Source organism: Ipomoea nil, unplaced genomic scaffold (genome assembly GCF_001879475.1).
Source record: "Ipomoea nil cultivar Tokyo-kokei standard unplaced genomic scaffold, Asagao_1.1 scaffold3314, whole genome shotgun sequence".
In the NCBI taxonomy this organism is placed as follows: Eukaryota; Viridiplantae; Streptophyta; class Magnoliopsida; order Solanales; family Convolvulaceae; genus Ipomoea; species Ipomoea nil.
In genome coordinates this window covers 4,811,507-4,833,404 of record NW_017619742.1, presented here as the reverse complement: position 1 = coordinate 4,833,404, position 21,898 = coordinate 4,811,507, and the positions used below count along the sequence as shown (strand labels likewise).

Here is a 21,898-nt window from a genome sequence, read left to right as displayed (position 1 = left end):
AGCTAATGTAATAGAGTTGAGCAAATTGATACTACAAACTAGGTTCCACAGTAGCAATACATAAATTGGGTTTAGAGGAATTAAACAAAATAATGCACTGTGGCTTGAAGAAAGAGGAATTAAACAAAACTTTACTGTGAATTGACGAAAGACGAATTAAACAAAGTGTACTGTGATGTAATTAAATAAGCAAATAGGTTCTACCGTAACAATTCGACATAATGCAATGTAAATTGAGGAACAAACAGAAATTGAGGAAGTGACCATTAACAATTCACCAAAGTGCAATGTAAATTAAAGGGGACAAGAACCAGGAATATTAAGCTGCTGCCGACTGTCAAGGTTGCCGATCAGATTCTGCTATCGCCGCACTGAACAAATTGAAGAACAGAGAAATAGAAGAATTGGGAAGAAGCTGCCGAATCAGCACTACCAGCGCCAAACTGGAAACCTCCAAGCTCGCCTCCGGAATTGATCCGGAGTAAAATTGATGGTGGGTGGTAATTCGTGGTGAAATTCCGTTGTCGGTGATGAAGGTGATAAATGCCGCTGAAGATCTTAGACCGAACTTTATTTATAGCCTTCGACTGCTTCTCCTTACACTATTCAATTCTTGGCATAGATGTCGCAGGAGAATGAGGATCGGCTCTCCTTTCGGGTCTTTAGCTGACCGGACCGAATCTTCGTTAGCCGATGGGATGAAGCTGCGCTTCTCTCATATTTTATTAATTAAAGTCCTGATCCTAACAAAATGGACAGATCTAATCTAATCTAATCTGATAATCTAATAATAATAATAATAATAATAATAATAATAATAATAATAATAATAATAATAATAATAATAATCTTATTAAATTGAGGTTAGGGAATTATTGTTCTAATATAATTCAAATAATAGACAAATTTAATAAAAATAATCTTAAAATAGATTAATATTAACAAAAGTACTTATGTCAATAATAAATAAAATTAGATAAAAATTAATCAATTATTTGCAGCTTAACTATAAAAAATTATTTAAAATAACAACAAAAATAATGTTTATCAGAATACAGTATATATAATTTCAAAATCCAGGGAGAGAAGTCAACTTCAAAGACAAATCAAATCACTATAAAAAAAAAAGGAATCACCATTGTAATTTTGCATTTCCTCATTTTTAATCAGTTTAACTGGATTAACTAACTGATGGAATGAACTGACTGATTCACCGATGAAGTCAGTCAGTAATAACAGACTATAGAGATATTTAAAGAAAGAGATAACAACACAAAGCAAAACAGAAGATGTTTACCCAGTTCGATACAGTGTGTATCTACGTCTGGGGGACGATCACATAGGCGTCCAATCCACTAAATCATACTCCAATGTACAAAGGTAGAGAAACAATAATCTCACCCAAGTGCCCCACACAAGGTACATATCCAATCTACACAAGTTTAGTGGATTGCTGAAGGTGGAGAGCCATGCATACAAAAGTCCAATGAAGTCCCTTCACTTGGAGAGCCAACTCTGATGCAGTCCACTTCAATGACGCTCTTTACGGTTGTTCCCACAACAGTGTGATCACAATGTCCTTTCGTTTAAGCAGCAGTGATTCTTCTCAAGTTCTTAATCTTAATCACCATGAATATGTTGCATTGAGAAGAGGCATAGAATAAAAGATCTGATCTCATAAAACTGATAAGGAGTGTTTCTTCTCTCTTGAAAGCATAACCCTAATTCTCGTCGAATGCGGATACTTATAGTTCCGTTATTAGAACACTCTCTCCATAGATATCTTTGATTGTAGATGGTAGGACAATATTTGAAGAATGTAATCTTAAAGATTCGGTCCATACCTTTCCAAAGCAGATACGCAGATCTTCTTTCCAAATCTGTCTTCTGTAAAACCGCGTACAACTTTTAAGTAAACATCTTCTTAAAGCAGATCTTCAGTATCAGTCCCTCTATTGTTGTTTCTGATTGATCAGTCTTCTGTAGAACTGAATAGACACTAAGCTAAACCTATCTTAGTATGCCATAATAATATTGCCAATTATAAGTTGGGGTTTTTTGAACAATTAAAACACTAACAAACTCCCCCTTTGGCTATTATTTGGCAAAACAACTCGACTTTGTAGAAAGACATAAACTGAAAAAACTAAGATACGCTATCATAAAAAAAAACAACCAAGAGTCTGATTACATAGCAGAGAGAAAAACACAGCATACAAGTCATGCTGGATCAAAATAACCGTCAAAGAACATTCTTGAAATAAAAGGTGGTGCCAACAAAAACAACGCCCAGCCAGGGCCAGAAGGTACACAAAAACAACTCCCCCTGAGTTCATACTCCCCCTTTTTGCCAATGAGAGCCAAAGCATGATCAAGCATTGGAGGGAGTCTCACTTTCGGACTTCGCAGGTTTAGCAGCAGCAGCAGAGTTAGATAGGCTTAAACGAAGAAGAACGGTTGCCAACTCAGTACGAGCCCCTGTCAGATGTCTCGCAATAATGGCGTGAACTGTCTCAAGTTCAGAAACCCTTGCCTTTAACTGAATGGAGAGTTGAAGATCCCTTCCATGTGGCGAGTCATCAGCCACTGTATCAGGTTCAGAATTGGAGGGGGCAGTCACCGGTGTAACATCATGAATGTGATCTCCAGTCAAAAGACGCCGATCAACAGTATAGAGGAGAGTTGGACTGATTACTTCACTCGGCATAGGCTCAAGACCATGAGTTGTAAGAATGCCATAAATCAGATTCGGGAAGGGCAACCTTACCTTCTGCTCTCGTGGATGGATCATGGTGAGGATATGATAGTAAATTCAGTTCTCCAGATCAATCGGCATCTTTGTTCCAATTCGGAACAAGAAACCTGCCAGGTGCTTACCAACCGTATGGAAGTGAGCTGATGGGAGCCAGTTGTGTAGAGCAAGTCGGTGCAGAATGACATATCTGGAGGTGAGCTGAAAGCTAGGCAGATAATCCTTGTTAGCAGTAGGCCATGTATCAAGTTGTCCACCCGTTAGAGTCTTGGCCACCAAGTTCCAATCTGTAATAGCCTCTTCTTGCGCAGCTGTCAGTCCATAATATTCATTGATCATGTCAGGCCCAAAGATGTACCACTTCCCTCGAATGAAAATTTGCATAGGTCATGGCCCAGTCAATATGTCTATCTCTTCATTGAGATTATAGTAGAATTCATAAGTGAGGAGATTCGAGTATGGGCAGATGGAGGTGACAGTCTACAGCAGCCCCACTTCATTCAGCAATGGTAGTATATCACACACGGAATTCAGCTGGTTTTCATCAACAGACCTTTGAACAATAAGGTCTTTTCTGACCATAGTGGACCATTTGCCCTGAGCAGTGGGGGATACAAACTGAGGCTTGTAAATAGATGTGTCAGATCCTTCAACAGGTTGAACGTCAGGAGTTATGCTTCGTCCTCTGGAATGTGTGGATGGTTTCCCCTTTTTGGCAGAGGTTGTGGGAACAGTAGCAGAGTGAACAGCAGTAGGGCCCTTATGTTTAACAGAAGACCGTAGTGTCTTGAACACTTGTTGAATAGGAGGATTGGCTTCAGGTTCGATGGTCTCACTGGACTTCCTTCTTTTCTCAGGCTGATCTACATCAGCATTGTCATCATCAGTCTTAACAACAGCTTTCACAAGAATATTCTTCCTTTTTGATCTTCTTGTTTCTTTGGATGGGGATTGTACTGGAGTCACAGAATGACTGGAATCAGAAACATTTGCAGACGAGCTTCCAAGAAGATTCGTAATCTCTCTAATTTTGAAGGTGGTGGAATCAGGATGTGCAGTCGCCTCAACTGTCGGAGCCGTAGATGCATGAGCTTGGGTACCATAGACTTCAGCAAGGATCTTTTCATCTTCACTCGAGGATTCAGAAGGATGAATCACTCGATAGGGTTCTGGAATGGAGGCAGAAGGTAAACTAGCAAAGTGCCGGACATGTTCAAGACTCTCAGCCAAAGAAGTGGAGGTGTAGACTGGAATGCCATCCATTTTCTTGGACGCACGGGGGCTTGAGGGTTTCACACTTTCAACCTCAGCAGGCATATCAGAGGGATTAACAGAGGTGCCAATTTCTTATAGAACATCAGCAACAACAGCAGGAGGCAGAGCAATATTATCAGACGAAAAAACTACCAAACTTAGATTGTTGGGCTTATCAAACGAGTTTTCTTCTTCCTTAAACACTTTAAGAGCCCCACTTTTCACAGAATCAGACTTAACAGAAGGTAAACAAGGAGGATCAACAGATACTGAAGATTTCTCAGAAATTAAATTAGGCACATTCTCAGAAACAACAAGCACAGTAGATGGGGCAGCATTAGACACTAAATCCTCATGTTTATCAGGCAAAATTTCAATAGGGGAGTCAGAAGTGTTTGACCTGTTTCGAAGGATTTCCAGCCTGTGTCTGGTTTCATCTCTGGCAGCTTGCAGGTACAGGGGTTGCGATTCAGCTCCTCGTCGTGAGACCTCAAGAGATTCAAGAGCCCTCTGTGCAAAGTATTGGAGAAATTCCCCGGCCCGATTTCCATCTGAAGGCTCTGGGATAGATGCTGGTGAAACCTCATCACTGGCTTTAGAGACCAACAATAAAAGCTCACTGGTATCGTCTTCAGACCAGTCGGCATAGAACTCTGGATAATCTATCATAACCGTGACCATGATCTCATCACGAAGAAGAGGGCCAAGTTTCAGTTTCTTCTTCATTGCCAACTGCAATAGTGTTTGAATGTGGTTGGCAGCAACTTCTGGAGAATGGGTCTTGCTTCCAAGCTTGATGATGATATTCCTTACTGCGTCTGCCATTAGAGTGTATAGGAAGTATGTGAGAGAATTCAACCTAGGCAAACAAGGAGTAGAGAGAGAGAGAGAGAGAGTACATTAAGGGCAGAGATATTCTTTGAGTGCTTCTTCTTCTGTTCAAGAAAGGCCCGGTAACAAATAGTCCCCAGGGTGAAGAACCCTAATTAATGCGGCTAGTCAAAAATCATGCAGAGGTGATGTGATTGACACAACGGTATGCCTTCTTTTTAGGCAAGAAACGGATGTAAGGAAATTTGAAATTTGAAAAAGGTCACAACCTTTATGGTAATTTAGGTTAAGATAAGAACTTAACAAATTAGAAGGGAGATTTAAACGAAAGTCAAAGCTTAAATCTGACCCGTATAATTAAACCATTTACTCCCCTCTGAACGACGAACTGCCTTATTAGTCATTCCTGCATATTCCCAGAGCAGATCTGAGAATTTCAAACGATTTGCATCTAGGGGCTTGGTCAGAATATCAGCCAGTTGCTTATCTGTTTGAATGTACTCCAGTTCAATATCCTTGGATTCAAGCAAATCCAGATATTTCTATCAGATTATTTCTTGTTCTGCCTCTAGTCTTCATCCCATCTATTGGATCACCAATGATTCAAGCAAGCAAATCCAGATATTTCTATCAGATTATTTATTGTTCTGCCTCTAGTCTTCATCCCATCTATTGGATCACCAATGATGTTATCTGATGGATGATTTTTCTGAGTTCTGGTGGGTTTGTCTTTGTCTGTATCATTTATAAGAGTTGTCTCTTGTTCAGAACATTCTTGATCTTCATCTGAGGATTCTTATTATTTTGGCTGACTGTTGCTATCTGCAATATTCAGTTCACTTAGAGGAAGCTCTGGCACTGGGTCAGTTACTGTTGTTTCCACTGATTCGTCTGGACTGTCGTCTATAACAACATTTACTGATTCCATTACAGATTGAGTTCTCTTGTTGTAGATTCTGTAGGCACGACTATTCGAGGAGTATCCAAGAAAGATACTCTCATCACTCTTAGCTTCAAACTTCCCTCTTTGTTCTCTATCAATCAGCACATAACACTTCGTTCCAAACACATGAAAGTACTTCAGGTTTGGCTTCTTTCCCTTCTAGATCTCATATGGTGTTTTGGTTGTCCATGGTCTAAGATAGACTCTATTCACTGTATGACACGCTGTGTGAACTGCTTCAGCCCAGAAGCGCTGCGGCAGATGAGAAGCATGTAACATAACTCTAGCCATTTCTTGCAAGGTTCGATTCTTTCTTTCCACCACACCATTCTGTTGTGCTGTTCTAGGAGCTGAGAACTCATGTGATATACCGTGCTCGGAGCAGAAATCTGAGTATAGTGAATTCTAAAATTCTTTCCCATGATCACTTCTTAATCTCTGAATTTTTATTAACGCTCTTTCTTTTCCTTTTGAACCCTATACATGGTTTTAAATGCCTTGAAGGCCTCAGATTTTTTCTCTAAGAAAGTACACCCAGCTGTATCGAGAGAAATCATCTACACATACAAATATGTAGTTCTTTCCCCCAATGCTTTCAGTCTGTGTTGGTCCCATGAGGTCTATGTGAACAAGCTCTAGACACTTCTCAGTAGTGATAACTCTTACTACCTTGTGTGGAGTTCTAATTTGTTTCCCAATGGCACATGCACCACAAACTTTCTCCAGTTCTATTAAGATCTTAGGTACTCCTCTCACAGCTTCTAGTTTGATCAGCTTATCCATATCTCTGAAGTTTATGTGACCCAGTCGTCTATGCCAGAGTTTTGATTCATCAGATTTAGATAGGTGACAAGCATTTTCGTTTGCCAAGACATAACAGTTGTCTGAGGATCGAGTTCCTTCCATGACAAGTTGATCTGCTTTGTCACTAACTCTGCAGCAGTTACAATCGAAGCACACATTCCAATTTTGATCACACAACTGACTGATACTGACGAGATTAGCTTTCAACCCACTGACTAACAGAACCTCTTCTAAGTGAGGTAAACTTGGTACATTCAGAGTACCTTTTCCAACTATTTTCCCTTTTTGCCCGTCGCCATAAGTAACAGATCCACTGCTTGGTTGAACAGCCATGAGACACTTAACGTTCCCAGTCATATGTCTGGAACAGCCATTGTCGAAATACCATCTAGCTTCAGTCGTAGATGCAATCAGAACTATAGTGGGGTAGCATATAACTTCTGACTTTCTGACCCAAACCTGTCTAGTGAACGGAGTAATAGTCTTATTATGATATTTTTCCTTCCTTTGATCTCTGTAGAAAAAAAAACATTCAGGTCGAGTGTGACATTTTGTTTGACAGTAGTGGCAGATAGGAGTGTATTGTCTAACTCTGACAATCTTATGTTTGAACCTTGAATAATGAGATTGACGAGTTAGTTTGCCGAAGTCAGTATCTGCAGTTTGAACATATATCTTTCTCTTATCATTTTTCTGAACTGACTGAGATGACTGTCCTTGTTCAAAACTGTGAACTGCTGTGGCCTTAAACATACCCTCTTTGACAAAAATAGGAGCATTATTCGAAGATTCACCTCGTTCAAATCCTAGACCCTTTTTTATCATTAGGATTTCTACCAGAGTCCTGAATTTTTTCTAATGTTGATGTGGTGTCCATCATCTGGATATTTTTCTTCAGACCTTCCAATTCCTTTTTCAGCTTTCCTTCTCTAGATCTTATCTGGGTGATAAGATCTTCTTTTATGACAAGATCTATATTTAGTTTCTTTAGAAGATCATCCCTTTGCTTTAGCTCATCATTCAGATTTTTATTGACCTTTACTAGTTGTTCCCAGCTTGCAACAAGTTTAGCAAATTCCATTTCAAGTTGAGTATGCCTCTCTTCAAAGTCATCTGTTGATATATAAGATTATTCATATGATTCATTTCCGTCTGACTGAATCTCTGTAGCTGTAAAGAAGGCTACAAAGTTTCCCACATTATCATCAGAATGATCATTAGATGCTTCCTCCTCATCATCACTTAGTGTAGCTACTGTCATAGCCTTTTTCCTCTTTAGATACGTTTCACATTCTGCCTGTATGTGTCCATAACCTTCACACTCTCTACACTGCACTGACCGATTGAGGGACCTCCCTGTATCTGTGGAACTGTTTCTGTTCTGTCTTGTTCGGCCAGTCTGAGTTTGATTGTTCTGTAAAAAAGGTGTTGTGTCGGCTTTCTGATATGAGGAGTTATTGCCTTTGTGTTGTTTCCTGGTGGATTGACCTTGACTCTTTTTGTTGAATCCTTTCAATATTTTCTTAAAATTCTTGGTTAGAAGTGCCAAGGTTTCATCATCTATGTCGTCTGCGTCAGATTCTCGATCAGCTTCAGCCACAAAAGCCACTGACTTTCCTTTTCTGTTGCTAGCAAGATCATCATCAGCAAGCACTTCAAGTTCATATGTGTGTAAACTTCCCATGAGTTCTCCTACGGTCTTCTTTTCCCAGCCTGTGTGTTCCTGAATAACAGTCACTTTCATCCGGAAGCGTTTAGGTAAAGATCGAAGGATCTTTTTGACTACTCTCTCATCAGTGAATGGTTCACCAAGAATTGAAGCTCGGTTCATCAGATTCTGAACCCGACTGTGAAAGATCGAAATAGTTTCCTCTTCATTAATTCTGAGGGCTTCAAATTCTGATAGCACCATTTATAGCTTTGACTGCTTGACATCACTAGTTCCCTCAAATCTGGTTTCAAGAATTTCCCATACATGTTATGCTTCTTTTACCCTTGTGACTAGGGTAAAGACAGATTTATGCAGAGATACTACAATAGAGTTCAATGCTTTGTTGTTTAGATCAGAGGCATTCATTTCATCGTCTGTCCAAGTCTCCATAGGCTTATCCTCAGTAGTTCCATCACAATTCTGAATAGTTGGACGACTCCACCCAGATAGGACAGTACGATAAACCCTGTTACCTTATGCTTGGAGATATATTTCCATACGAGCTTTCCAGAAAGAGTAGTTGTGACCATCAAGTTCTGGTGGTTTCATACTTGCATCCATCCTGATCAAAGACAACTAGCCAACAAACACAAAGAGGCACTTCCAAAAGACAGAGAACAATGCAAAACTAAAAAAACCCGTACGGATCAAGTCACTATGTAGACTTAAAAGCTCTGATACCACATGTAATTTTGCATTTCCTCATTTTTAATTAGTTTAACTGGATTAACTAACTGATGGAATGAACTGACTGATTCACCGATGAAGTCAGTCAGTAATAACAGACTATAGAGATATTTTAAGAAAGAGATAACAACACAAAGCAAAACACAAGATGTTTACCCAGTTCGATACAGTGTGTATCTACGTCTGGGGGACGATCACATAGGCGTCCAATCCACTAAATCATACTCCAATGTACAAAGGTAGAGAAACAATAATCTCACCCAAGTGCCTCACACAAGGTACATACCCAGTATACCCAGGTTTTGTGACACCCCGAAATCCAAATTCAATTAATAGATTAATTGAGTAATTAATCCTATTTCAATTGAGGAATTAATTCCTAAAATCCTGAAATTCAATACTTGAGGACTAGTATTTGACTAGTTAATCCCAAAGTCAAAGTTGTACCTTAAGCTTTGAAGGGAGTTCCCTTGTTCCTTACATTTCCTAATGTTAGTAAGGGCATTCTTGACGTTACACATAATGTTAGTATTGTAACCTAACCTAGTAGACATCTTCATTCTATCCCTTACACTTTCTAAAAGTTTAGCTCTACCTTCTCTCTAAAAAGTTGAGTAGTTTTTCCTCCAAGACAAGTTGAGACCTTGCCAAGACTTCAAGAGTTGCTTCCAAGATTCAATCTTTCACCTATTTGGGCATCTAGGAGGGTAAGATATAAGTCCATCTTGTGTTTTTGGTTCCATCTTAGGTATCTTTTCTTAAAGGTAGGATCTTTATGATCTTTTGGTTTGTTCATGAAGTGGGTTTGGAAAGTGAGCCTTGTGAGGAGCTTGTTGAGGTGTAAAGTGAAGTCTTTTAGTCTACAAGAGGTAACCCATGCTCTACAAAATCTATTTTGCTTACCTATATGTGATTTCTTGGATTCTACTTGTGTTTTGCTATGAAATGTGAGTGTTTATGCATTTGTCTTGTGAAAATGCATATCTAGAGCTTGTGTTTAGGGTTCTTTTGTGCCATTTCTTGGCATTTCCTATGATTCAAGTCATTTTGTTGTATTGGGTGATATTTGGCATGTTTTGGACTTGAATTTGAGTTTGGAGATAAAAATCCCTGAAGGGATTTGTTGTGGTACAGGTGTGTACCCGCGGGCGAAACGGAGGGTAGGAGGCCCACTCGTCGCCCACCCGCGGGGTACAATGGTTGAGGTAGCCTGTACCCGCGGGCGGAACCGCGGGTAGAGACCTACCCGTGGGCCTACCCGCGGGTACATGTGTGGTGATGTTTGGGGATTTGTTCCCCGTGATTCTTTTGACTCGGTATTTGATCTTTGGACTTCCCGATGTTCTTTTGTGGAACTATTTGAGTGTCTTCTTGATGTTTCGTATGTCTAGAACTATGTGGTAGGTATCCATGTAGGTCTTTGGTTTCTTGAACCGTGCTAAGAGTTCAACATTGTGTTTCGTTGAACCGTGATGAGTCTTCTGTGTTCCTCAGAACTACCTTTGGTTTACCCATTTGATAAGCATGATAGTTTGGTGTCTAAATGCTAGCGTGTGTGTTGTTTGTACCTTCCGATTGGCAGATGATAACTTGTGTTATTCATCGTTGTTGTTGTTGGGCTGTGACCCATTCCTTGATTGGGTATGTTTCATACCTTCGTTGTGATCCGTTGATTGATTCCTGTTGAGGTGTGATGCGTGTGTGGCTTTACCTGGATTGCACGATTACTGGTACGGGACACTAGTCACCAAGGTATTGCAGCGGTCCTCGTGGTGGCCGTGACGTGATTATGGAGCTGTGGCCTTTGTGTAAGGTTCACGTGATTATTACTGGGATAACATGTGTTATCCAGGGCATGTGTTGCCATGTGTGTGTACGTGTAACACCCCAGATTTTCAGGATATTTAAAACTTATAAAATAAAGGTGAAATCTCATTAAATCCCAAAACATGATACAAGAGTATGGGGTGCTATGCCACACCTGAGCTAGATAACTCAGGTGCACAGGATAACTAACTAATATCCTCAAATAGTATCAATACTAAATCATGGCACGCAGGCCGGAAGGGAAAAACTATCTAAGCTACGTCCAAGCTTCTAGCGCGCTCCAGTGATCTACTCGTCTGTGCCTGAAAGCCAAATATATCTGTTCAGCGAGAGATGCTGGTAACCCACTCCAACACGTTGAAATACAATACATATATATATATATATATATATATATATATATATATATATATATATATATATATATATATATATATATATATATATATATATATAGAGATATATGAAAAGTCATTTTGCAGCATGAAGATATATCCTACGAGACTCTAGTTTTCAAATCAGGGCACCGACTCGACAGATAGGGGTATACGCAATCAGTAGTCATAATCAAGCATAAACAATTCTCACATAGGGAACAGTTATAGATAAGCACCACCAATGATCACAATTAAGCATTACTAGTAAGTGTCCTATGGTCACGTTTCCACAACAGTCACACCATCAATTCTTCTCATCTCATCACATAGCACACTTTGTTGGCGCCACAGGACCAATCGCATGCCCATACATGAGGGTCAGCGCATATAGCTCTGACACGGCCCCGCAGCACCCTGCCCCGTCTCACATTACGGAGGAGCCGATCGCAACCGACTAATGAACCGCAGTTCTATATAATATTTATATACCTGACCGGTCTTTACCAGCCTGGTTAACAGTTGGGATGGTTCTCAACCCATTCAACTGCCCGTATAGTGGACCTTTGTCCTATATAATATTTATATACCTGACCGGTCTTTACCAGCCTGGTTAACAGCCGGTATGGTTCTCAGCCCATCCGACTGCCCGTATTGTGGAACTTAGTCCTATATAATATTTATATACCTGACCGGTCTCTACCAGCCTGGTTAACAGCCGGTATGGTTCTCAGCCCACCCGACTGCCCATATAGCCCGATTGATCTCAACCAAATCGGGGTAACATGCACACATAACACATAGCAAGCACATGCAACCCACATTAACACATTGGGAAGGGGGAGAAAACGTATAACAAAACCTATGCGTGATACTTCACATACTAAGAATAGTCCTAAGGGTTCATACTCCTTTCACCTAGGTCAGCGGGATACCAATTCAACTAGCATGCAATATATAAGACTCATACAACCTACGAACGGTACCCAAAACATCAAACTAGACATAGGCACGATAGACGGAGTCCGTTGGGACACCACGGGGGTCGGGGAAACATCAAACGGGGAAGTCGGGGTCCCAAGTGTGGGAACTTCCAGCGGGTAGCCGGTGAGTGGGGGGCCACCCGCCGGTAAACACTGTTCCGGGCAGCGGGTCGCCGGCGGGCAGCTGCCCGCCCGCCAGCTGCCCGCTGCCGGAACTGCTCCTTTTTTACCGCGGGTAGGTGGCCGGTTCCCTACCCCCACCTACCCCCACTGACACATTAACACCAGAAACGCCTCGGGAACCTTCGTGGAACCCGAGACCATGCTTAGACACTTTCAAACGCAATTGATAACACACGTAGACAATTTAACGGATCAAAATCAAGAATCAAACGGCACATAACTTATCATGCTTTTCTAGACCTAATAAACACCCAATCATGTGAAATCCCACCCAATATACCAAGAATAATACCATACGAATTCCACGATATAACCTAGGGTTCTAATTATTTTTAATCCAACAAGAATACGATTCGTCTTCTAATTACAAGATTCGGTAAGAATATCACATAACCATCAAGAACGCCAACAAGAACATCAACCTAGGGTTCTAATTACTTTTATATCAACAAGAATACGGTTCTCCTTCTAATTATAAGATTCAGTACAAATAACACATAAGCATCGAGAACGCCATGTAATTATCAATAACACCGTATAATCATCAAGAACTCCACATAATCGTTAAGAACACCATAGTTATCAAGAATCTCCCGATGTCAAGATCACCCATGGAATTATCCCATCAATCATCAATAATAACATCACAAATCATCAATAATAATATGGGGAAAACCTATGGGGGAAATCATAACTATGAAAATAGGTTTTGTTGAGACATGGGTTACCTCTTAGCCTTAATTAATTCCTTGGCTATGAAGGGTCTTTCTTTAAGCTTTCTTGCTTTCTTGATTTCTTCTAAGGGAATTCTTGGAGCTCTTTGGGTGGTGAGACGTTTTATTGTGGTGGGGGGTTCTAGGTGCCTCTTAAGTCCCATATTTATATATTTAGGAGTCCTAGTTAGGAACTAATATTATGGGTTGCTAATTCTATTCCTTTTGGGACTAAGGATTGGGTTTAGGGATAAGGGTCCATGGTCCATAGTGGATCATATTAATTAATTAAAGAGAATCCTAATCATAATCTGAATAGTAAAAGGCCTACTTCCTTTATTCCTAATAGGCCTAAGGCTCTCATTTAGGCAAGGGTCCACGGTTCATGGTGGACCACATTAATTAATTAAAGGGAAACCTAACCGAATTAAATCATATTTAATTATTATTAACGGGATTAATTAAATAATTAATCCGGGATTGAAGGCCGTAACACGGGGTGTTACAGTACGGTACCTCGTGTACTATGAAATCAGTGGTTTTGTTGGAGGGACTGTTGGAGGGGGAACGACGGTTCCCGGGGGAATAAGGTTGGACTTGGTGTACAGGGGTCCTAGAGGTAAAGGTTAGAACTAGATATAAAGTTGAGGGTAGCCATAAGGTTGGAACATGGCATAAGGAAGGCATATCAACTCATGATGTGTGATGTCACGAGGGCTTCTGTAGCCGTGGTTGTGTGTTCTCTTCTTGTTACATGTGTAATCACAAAGGCATGTGTTGCGTACGCATGTATTGCCATTTGTCGTGTCTTTATCCTTGAGTTGTTGTTGTCCTTTGTGGTCTTGGGATGTGTTCCCGTGTTGTCTTTGAGAGTGATAAGTCTTGAGTTGGTATTTACTCTTGGTTTTACACTTATATATATGTATTTCGTTTCGAAATGATTTTGTGTATATATATATATCCTATCTATGTATGATACTTCATAGGTATTGGTGGGTTACCAGCATTATTCGCTGACCGGGCATCGTCCCATGTTTTTGTTGTGTTCTTTCAGGTGATGTCTAGACGAGCGCGATGTCTAGTGCCCGATAGTATAGCTCCTTTCGTTTGTCTTACGGCCTGTGAGCCGATTTAGTTATAGACATGTGAGTTTTGGGATAGTTGTGAACCATGCAGATTTTGCCGTAGCGTTTATCGTTGTTGGTAAACGTGGCGTAACACCCCATGACTGAGATTTACGTTTATCCAGTTATCTTTTAACCTTCCGCTGTGCTAAGTGTTTAGTTGTGTTATCTGCATGTGTTAAGGCTTTTTATATAGAATGTTTTGGGGGGTGTTATAGATTTAGTGGATTGCTGAAGGTGGAGAGCCAATGCATACAGTAGTCCAATGAAGTCCCTTCACTTGGAGAGCCAACTTTGATGTAGTCCACTTCAACGACGCTCTTAAGCATTAGTGATTCTTCTCAAGTTCTTCATCTTAATCACCATGAACATGTTGTATTGAGAAGAGGCATAGAATCAAAGATCTGATCTCATAAAACTGATAAGGAGTGTTTCTTCTCTCTTGAAAGTGTAACCCTAATTCTCGTCGAATGCGGATACTTATAGTTCCGTCATTAGAATACTCTCTCCATAGATATCTTTGATTGTAGATGGTAGGACAATATTTGAAGAATGTAATCTTAAAGATTCGGTCCATACCTTTCCAAAGCAGATATACTGATCTTCTCTCCAAATCTGTCTTCTGTAAAACCGCGTACAGCTTTTAAGTAAACATCTTCTTAAAGCAGATCTTCAGTGTCAGTCCCTCTGTTGTTGTTTTTGATTGATCAGTCTTCTGTAGAACTGAACAGACACTAAGCTAAACCTATCTTAGTATGCCATAATAATATTGTCAATTATAAGTTGGGGTTTTTTGAACAATTAAAACACTAACAACCATCCCCACAACAACGACAAGACAACAAACATGAAAGACAATACAACTCGGGATGCATTCTACTGATCACGAAGTAGAATACATCAAGACATGCTCATAAGCAAGGAATTCACATTCACACAGTGGCAACTACATGCCACAGTGAGAACTACATGTCACAAGTATCATAGTTCCAACCTTATGCCCTATTCCAACTTTATGGCTACCCCCGACCTTATTTCGGTTCCAACCTTTACCTCCTAGTGCCACCCTGTACTTCTGAGTCCAACCTTTTGCCTTGGGGACCGTCGCCCCCCCGCTGACACTCCTATTCACCACCGATCTCTCAGTACACGAGGGTACAATTAAATATCATATCACAAAACCGCCAATCTCGTGAGCAAAGCTCAAGTAACAAACCACCAATCTCAATCATAATCACACACAAGGTCATCATCATTACCAAGAAGGCTAAGACCCAACAATAGTCTTAATCAAGTATCAACAAAGGTACAACGATTTACACACGTTCGCATCATAGGAATTAATCAAGAGATCACAATAAAGACATTGGACCATACTCAACAACAAAGGATTACAATCCAACAACAAATGATTGTCAACACAAGTTGGCAATCTCAATACGAAGGAACAAACCACACACACTAGCATATCAACATCAAACTAGCATGCTTATCAACGGGTAATCCAAAATTTGTTGTAACACCCCCTAAAAACAGGCTAATTAAAAGCCTTAAAACATGCAGATAACACAACTAAACAACAAACACAGCGGAAGACTAAAAGATAACTGGATAAGCATAAATCCAAGTCATGGAGTGTTATGCCACGTCCACCAACAATGATGAACGCTACAGCAGAATCTACATTGTTTACAACTATCCAAAAGTCACCAGAGTCTATAACTAAAACGGCACACAGGCCATAAAACCAACGGGAGATGCTATGCTAACAGGGACTAGACTGCGCACTCGCCTAGACATCACCTGAAAGAACACAATAAAACAAGGGACGACGCCCGGTCAACGAATAATGCTGGTAACCCACCAATACATGTGAAATATCATACATAGATAGATATAAGTTATAAAGCCATTTTCGAAACGGAATACATAAGTATATAAGTACAAAACCAAGAGTAATAGTCAACACACGACTCAACACTCTCAATAATAACACGGGAACACATCCCAAGACCACAAAGAACAACATGACTCAAAAAAGGAGTCAAGGCATGATCTATCATCACACAATAGATCAAACCCCGACAAGCACAACGCAAAGGAATAAGACTCACCCAACGGCAACACTTGCCACGGAAACACATGCCTTTGTGACTACACACGTCACAAGCGAAGAACTCACCACAATGGCTACACAAGCCCTCGTGACATCACCCATCACGAGTTGATATGCCTTCCTTATGCCCGGTTCCAACCTTATGGCTACCCCCAACCTTGTATCTTCTTTCCAACCCTTACCTCCAGGACCCCTGTACTTCTTAGTCTAACCTTTTCCCTCCTGGGACCGTCGTCCCCACCAACGACCACCAACGAGACCACCAATTTCATAGTACACGAGGGTACCATACACACACACGGCAACACATGCCACCCAAGAATCACGTGAACCTTACACAAAGGTCACAACTCCATAATCACGTCACGGCCACGACGAGGACCGCTGCAATACTTTGGTGACTAGTGTCCCATTCCACTAATCGTGCAATCCAGGTAAAGCCACACACACATCACATCACAACAGGAATCAATCAACGGATCACAACGAAGATATGAAACCATACTCAATACAGGAATGGGTCACAACCCAACAACAACAACGATGAATAACGCAAGTTATCATCAACCAATAGGAAGGTACAAACAACACACACACTAGCATTTAAACACCGAACTAGCATGCTCATCAAATGGGTAAACCAAAGGTAGTTCCGAAGAACACACAAGACTCATCACGGTTTAACGAAACACAATGCTGAACACTTAACACGATTCACAACACCAAAACGTACAGGTAATCCTACCATATAGTTCTAGACATACGAAACATCAAGAAGACACTAAAATAGTTCCACAAAAGAACATCGAGAAGTCAAAAGACCAAATACCTAGTCAAAAGAATCACGGGGAGCAAATCCCCCAAACAACTCCACTTGTGTACCCGCGGGTGGACCAACGGGTAGTGCTCCACCCGTGGTTCCGCCCGCGGGAACACATTCCCACAAGGCCCATACCCGCGGGTGGGGCGACGGGTGGTGCCCCGGCCCGCCGTTCCGCCCGCGGGTACATATAATGTACCATAATATACCACTTCGCGGATTTTTCATCTCCAACTCAAATTCAAGTCCAAAACATGCCAAATCTCACCAAATACAACAAAATGACTTGAATCAAAGGAAATGCCAAGCAAATGGCACACAAGAACCCTAAACACAAACTCTAGATATGCATTTTCACAAGATCATGCATCAACACACATTTCATAGAAAAACACATGTAGAATCCAAGAAATCACATATAGGTAAGCAAAATAGATTTTGTAGAGCATGGGTTACCTCTTGTAGACTAAAGACTTCCCTTTACACCTCAACAAGCTCCTCACAAGGCTCACTTTCCAAACCCACTTCAAGAACAAACCAAAAGTTCATAAAGATCCTAGCTTTAAGAAAAGACACCTTAGATAGAACCAAAAACACAAGATGAACTTAGTCAATTATTAGTCCCCAATTATTGAATTTTCAGGATTTTAGGAATTAATTCAGTAATTGAAATAGGATTAATTACTCAATTAATCCGTTAATTGAATTTGGATTTTGGGGTGTCACATCCTCTCCCCCTTCAAAGAAGCTTCGTCCCCGAAGCTTGTGTACGATGAATTCAAAGCAAACGGTGATAAGAAACAACATTGTGACAAGAGGTTCAAGAACAAGCTCTTTTGGTCAAAACTCAAAAGATTTCACAAGAGTTTCAAAACAAGAAATATCCCTAAGAAAGGAAGAAGGCATTTCAAATCAAGGATTGGCAAGAATTTAACAAACGGATTGATTGAGCATCAAAAACTCTAGCCACAACACAAACACCAACTTCTAACCAACAACTAAGAACTAAACAGCTTACTCAAAACACCAACTACAGAACTAATTAACCAACAAACAACAAGCAAGAACAAGCAACAACTAAACGGTAACGACAACTAAGAAGAGCAAACAAGATGGCCACAGCTCCACTCTAGATAGACTCACTCTCGGAGTCCTCGGACTACTCAGATTCTTCATCGGCTCTTCCTCGGTTAGAACTGGCCTCAAGCTGGTCCAACCTCTGGTTAACTACGACGGACGACATCTTCTAAATGCGAAGCAACTAAACCAACTACTCAAACTACAAGCTAACAACCACGGCAACAAGAGACAACGACTAAATGCACAACAGAGCAAATAGCTACCAACGAACCTACTAACAGAAAAAGCGAGGGACGCAACAAGGTTCCACAACGAAAACAGTCGGCTTGCGAAACGAAAGACAAAACTTAAGAGATAGGTTGCAAACGAGGTTTTAAGCAACAAAGGTGCTCACCACTCACCAAAGTTAGAGAAAACAAGGGTTTAAAGTAAGGTAGTAAGATTGATAGGCTTGGTCACAACAAAGTTCAACACCAAAACCACCGGTTAACAAAACAAGAGACAAGACTTAGAGATAAGTTGAGGGTTCTCAAAGGGAAGACAAGGAAGAAAGATAAGGTGGTAGATCAAAGATTTACCGGAAAGGAAAGCTAACTTCACACCGAGCCCAACTCCAGCTCAAAACTAGCCAATGATCTACTCAAAACGAGACGGCTCAGCTAAGGAACAAGCCACAAACAGAAACTGACACCACAAGAACTTTAAACTAGATCACTCGGGATCACGGAACCAGGGTTGCATCTTCAACTGATCTCTATTGGCTTCTTCAACCAAAGGAGACAAGGTACCCCCACTACGTAACTTGAGCTCGGCATTTGCTTGAACTTGATCCGTCACTTCCGACGAAGGGTACAACTGCTAGATCCAAAACACGAGCAGGATGTCCTTCTCTCCGGCTCTTGGGCTAACTTGATGAAGGCTACCGACTTAACATTTGCATTAGCACACCACTTCCAGCTCTCTACAAAGCAACGCTTGAAACTTCAAAACTTTGGTTCGGATGAAAGGTTCAAAACAGGAACGGTAATAAAGGAGAAAGGTAACTCAGGGGAAAGAAGGTTTACAAGAAGAGATTCGGTTCAACGGTAAAGATTGGAGTGAAGGGTTTTAAGGGTCAGAAACTCAAAGATCACGTAACATAGGAGTAGGATCAAATTCATCAAAGTTGCAACTTAGGAAATAAGGTTGCCACCTTGCACAGAATCGTTAAAAACGGGGAATACAAGAACGAGATTCGATTCAAAAGGACGATCAAGGTAAGACTTTAATTTCAACAATTCGAGGACCATGTTGATTAAGAATAAGAGGATTGTATACACGGCTACAACTCAAGGAGTAAGGAATCAAAACGGGTTTAAGGAAGTTGAAAAGAATTTTTCCCCACGGAGGGTATCCGATTTAAACTCAAGGGTAGCGCTGATGAGGAAGGGAATCCAAATTTTCAAAGTCCCAACTTAGGAAAGATGAGGTCGTAACCTTGGACAGAGTCAAATCAAGAAGGAAACAATAACAAGATTTGAAAGAATTGAAAGGATTTCCTAATAAAGGGTACTAGATTGAGGCTCAAGATAACGTAGGTTAAGAATGAAATCAAGATTTTCAAGATTACAACTTAGGAAAACGGGCTTTTCATCTTGTATAGAATCGAATTAAGAAGGAAACGAGAATGAGGCTTGAAGAGATAGGAAAGATTCCTCGGAAAGAGACAATAGGTTTGACAAGAAAATGATAGAAAGACGGCTTAAAGAGGGTTAAGGATTCTCGACTACAGGCTACTTCTTCGACTTGACGCTTTGATCACTGCACTATTGACGAACTGAAGGCTCTCTAATATGACTCGGATGCGGTTAAACTCTTAGACCATGTCAGATTCCTTCATAAACTGATGTCACCGCCACCATGTACAAGATGGTTTGGAAAGAACACAAGAACAAGGTTCGGAAGAAAAGGATCACTTGGCAAAAAGGGTGATTGGGTTTGTCTAAAGGAAGGAAGAGATTTACGAGGGTCAAGGCAACACTCAAACGAGCTAACGTCCGAAGCTAACACGCAGGAAAGGCACAAAGACGAAGGAACGTGCAATAAAAGGGTACAAAACTTACTTCCAAGGTTCCCACTTGCATCTGTCTCAGAACTGTTGATCTTGCCTTGCCGAGGTTGTTGTTGAGTCCGTTGAAGTCTTCCTCTTAGCCCTGCACTCAAAGGACTGGTGACCTTTTTTGCCACAAGCAAAGCACTCTATCGGCTTACCATGACAGTCCATGCCGGGATGGTCAGTTCCACACTTCTTGCAAATGGAGCGCCATCCCTTAGTCTTGATTTCCCGGATTGGCTTGGGAGCCTTACTTCTCTTAGAGTCATCTCTTTGCAGGCTTCTTGTTGATCCAACACTAGTAGCCGTCAAGCTCTTAACCACAGGTGAAACGCTTTCTCCAAGCTTCTTCTTACGGTTCTCCCGGATTCCTTTTTGAACTTGCTGAACTCGGTAGAGGTCGGTTGCACAAAGGTAGGCCTCCTTGACTTGAGCAGGATAGAACCGCTCGCGTAACCTAACCTTCAGGTCTTCCCAACTGAACTCCGGATCTTGTCTACATGCTGGCCTTTCAAGCATCCACCACGAGTCCGCTTCTTGCCTAAGGTAGAACGTAGCCAACTCCACCTTGCGATTCTCCGGGCATACCACAACTTCGAAGATCTTGTCAAACATCCGGATCCACTCGTCCAGTACTGCGGGAACTTCTTCACTGGCGAAGATCGGGGGACGGAGACTTGCGACTAGGAGTACCATGTCACGATTCCCATTCTGAAGAGAGTGGTTGTTGAGGAGGGAGTTGCTTAGCATCTGGGTGAGCTGTGTCAGTTGATGGAGACTTTGAGCTAACTGTTCACTGGTGACTACTTCTGAAGACCTTGCACGACATCTCGATGGTTCCATCCTCAACTTCTCCAGCAACAGCACGATAACGGGAGGAAACTTAGGGCCCGCACCCTTACCTGGTGCCTTAACTAAAGAGAACCAAAGCTAAAAGGAAAACAAGCACATGTAACATAACAGAAAACGATGAAAGAACTCACAACCTCACCGCGCGTCCTAAAGTCCTAAGCCTAACACTTAGATTCTTAAGGTCACTTTAAGGTCTCAAACCACACTTAGCCACTTAGAAAGTCTAGACTTAATCCTTCATAGGCTCAAACCTAGGCTCTGATACCGACTATAACACCCCCTAAAAACGGGCTAATTAAAAGCCTTAAAGCATGCAGATAACATAACTAAACAACAAACACAGCGGAAGACTAAAAGACAACTGGATAAGCATAAATCCAAGTCATGGGGTGTTATGCCACGTCCACCAACAAAGATGAACGCAACAGCAGAATCTGCATTATTTACAACTATCCAAAAGTCACCAGAATCTATAACTAAAACGGCACAAAGGCCATAAAACCAACGGGAGATGCTATGCTAACATGTAACACCCCGAAATTTTGGAACTTTTAAAACTTATATAATAAAGATAAATCCTCATTAAATCCCAAAATATAACATAAGAGTATGGGGTGTTATGCCACACCTGAGCTAGAGAACCCAGGTGCAGTGGCTAACTAACTAAAATCCTCAACGATGTCAATACATAAGTATGGTACATAGGAGGAAAGGGAAACTAGCTACTCTATGCTCCAAATCTCTAGCGCGCT

The 21,898-nt window shown here is 41.1% G+C and overlaps 1 protein-coding gene across 1 annotated transcript; it reads right to left on the bottom strand.

Moving 5' to 3' along the window:
- Positions 1-6,229: 6,229 nt before the first annotated feature.
- On the bottom strand, positions 6,230-7,409 carry LOC109169441. Its single transcript, XM_019318324.1, has 4 exons — positions 7,198-7,409; positions 6,805-7,098; positions 6,450-6,567; positions 6,230-6,337 (listed from the first exon to the last, which is right to left on the bottom strand). The coding sequence occupies exons 1-4, from the start codon at positions 7,407-7,409 to the stop codon at positions 6,230-6,232; spliced, it is 732 nt and encodes a 243-aa protein (XP_019173869.1).
- Between the last annotated feature and the right edge of the window lie 14,489 nt (positions 7,410-21,898).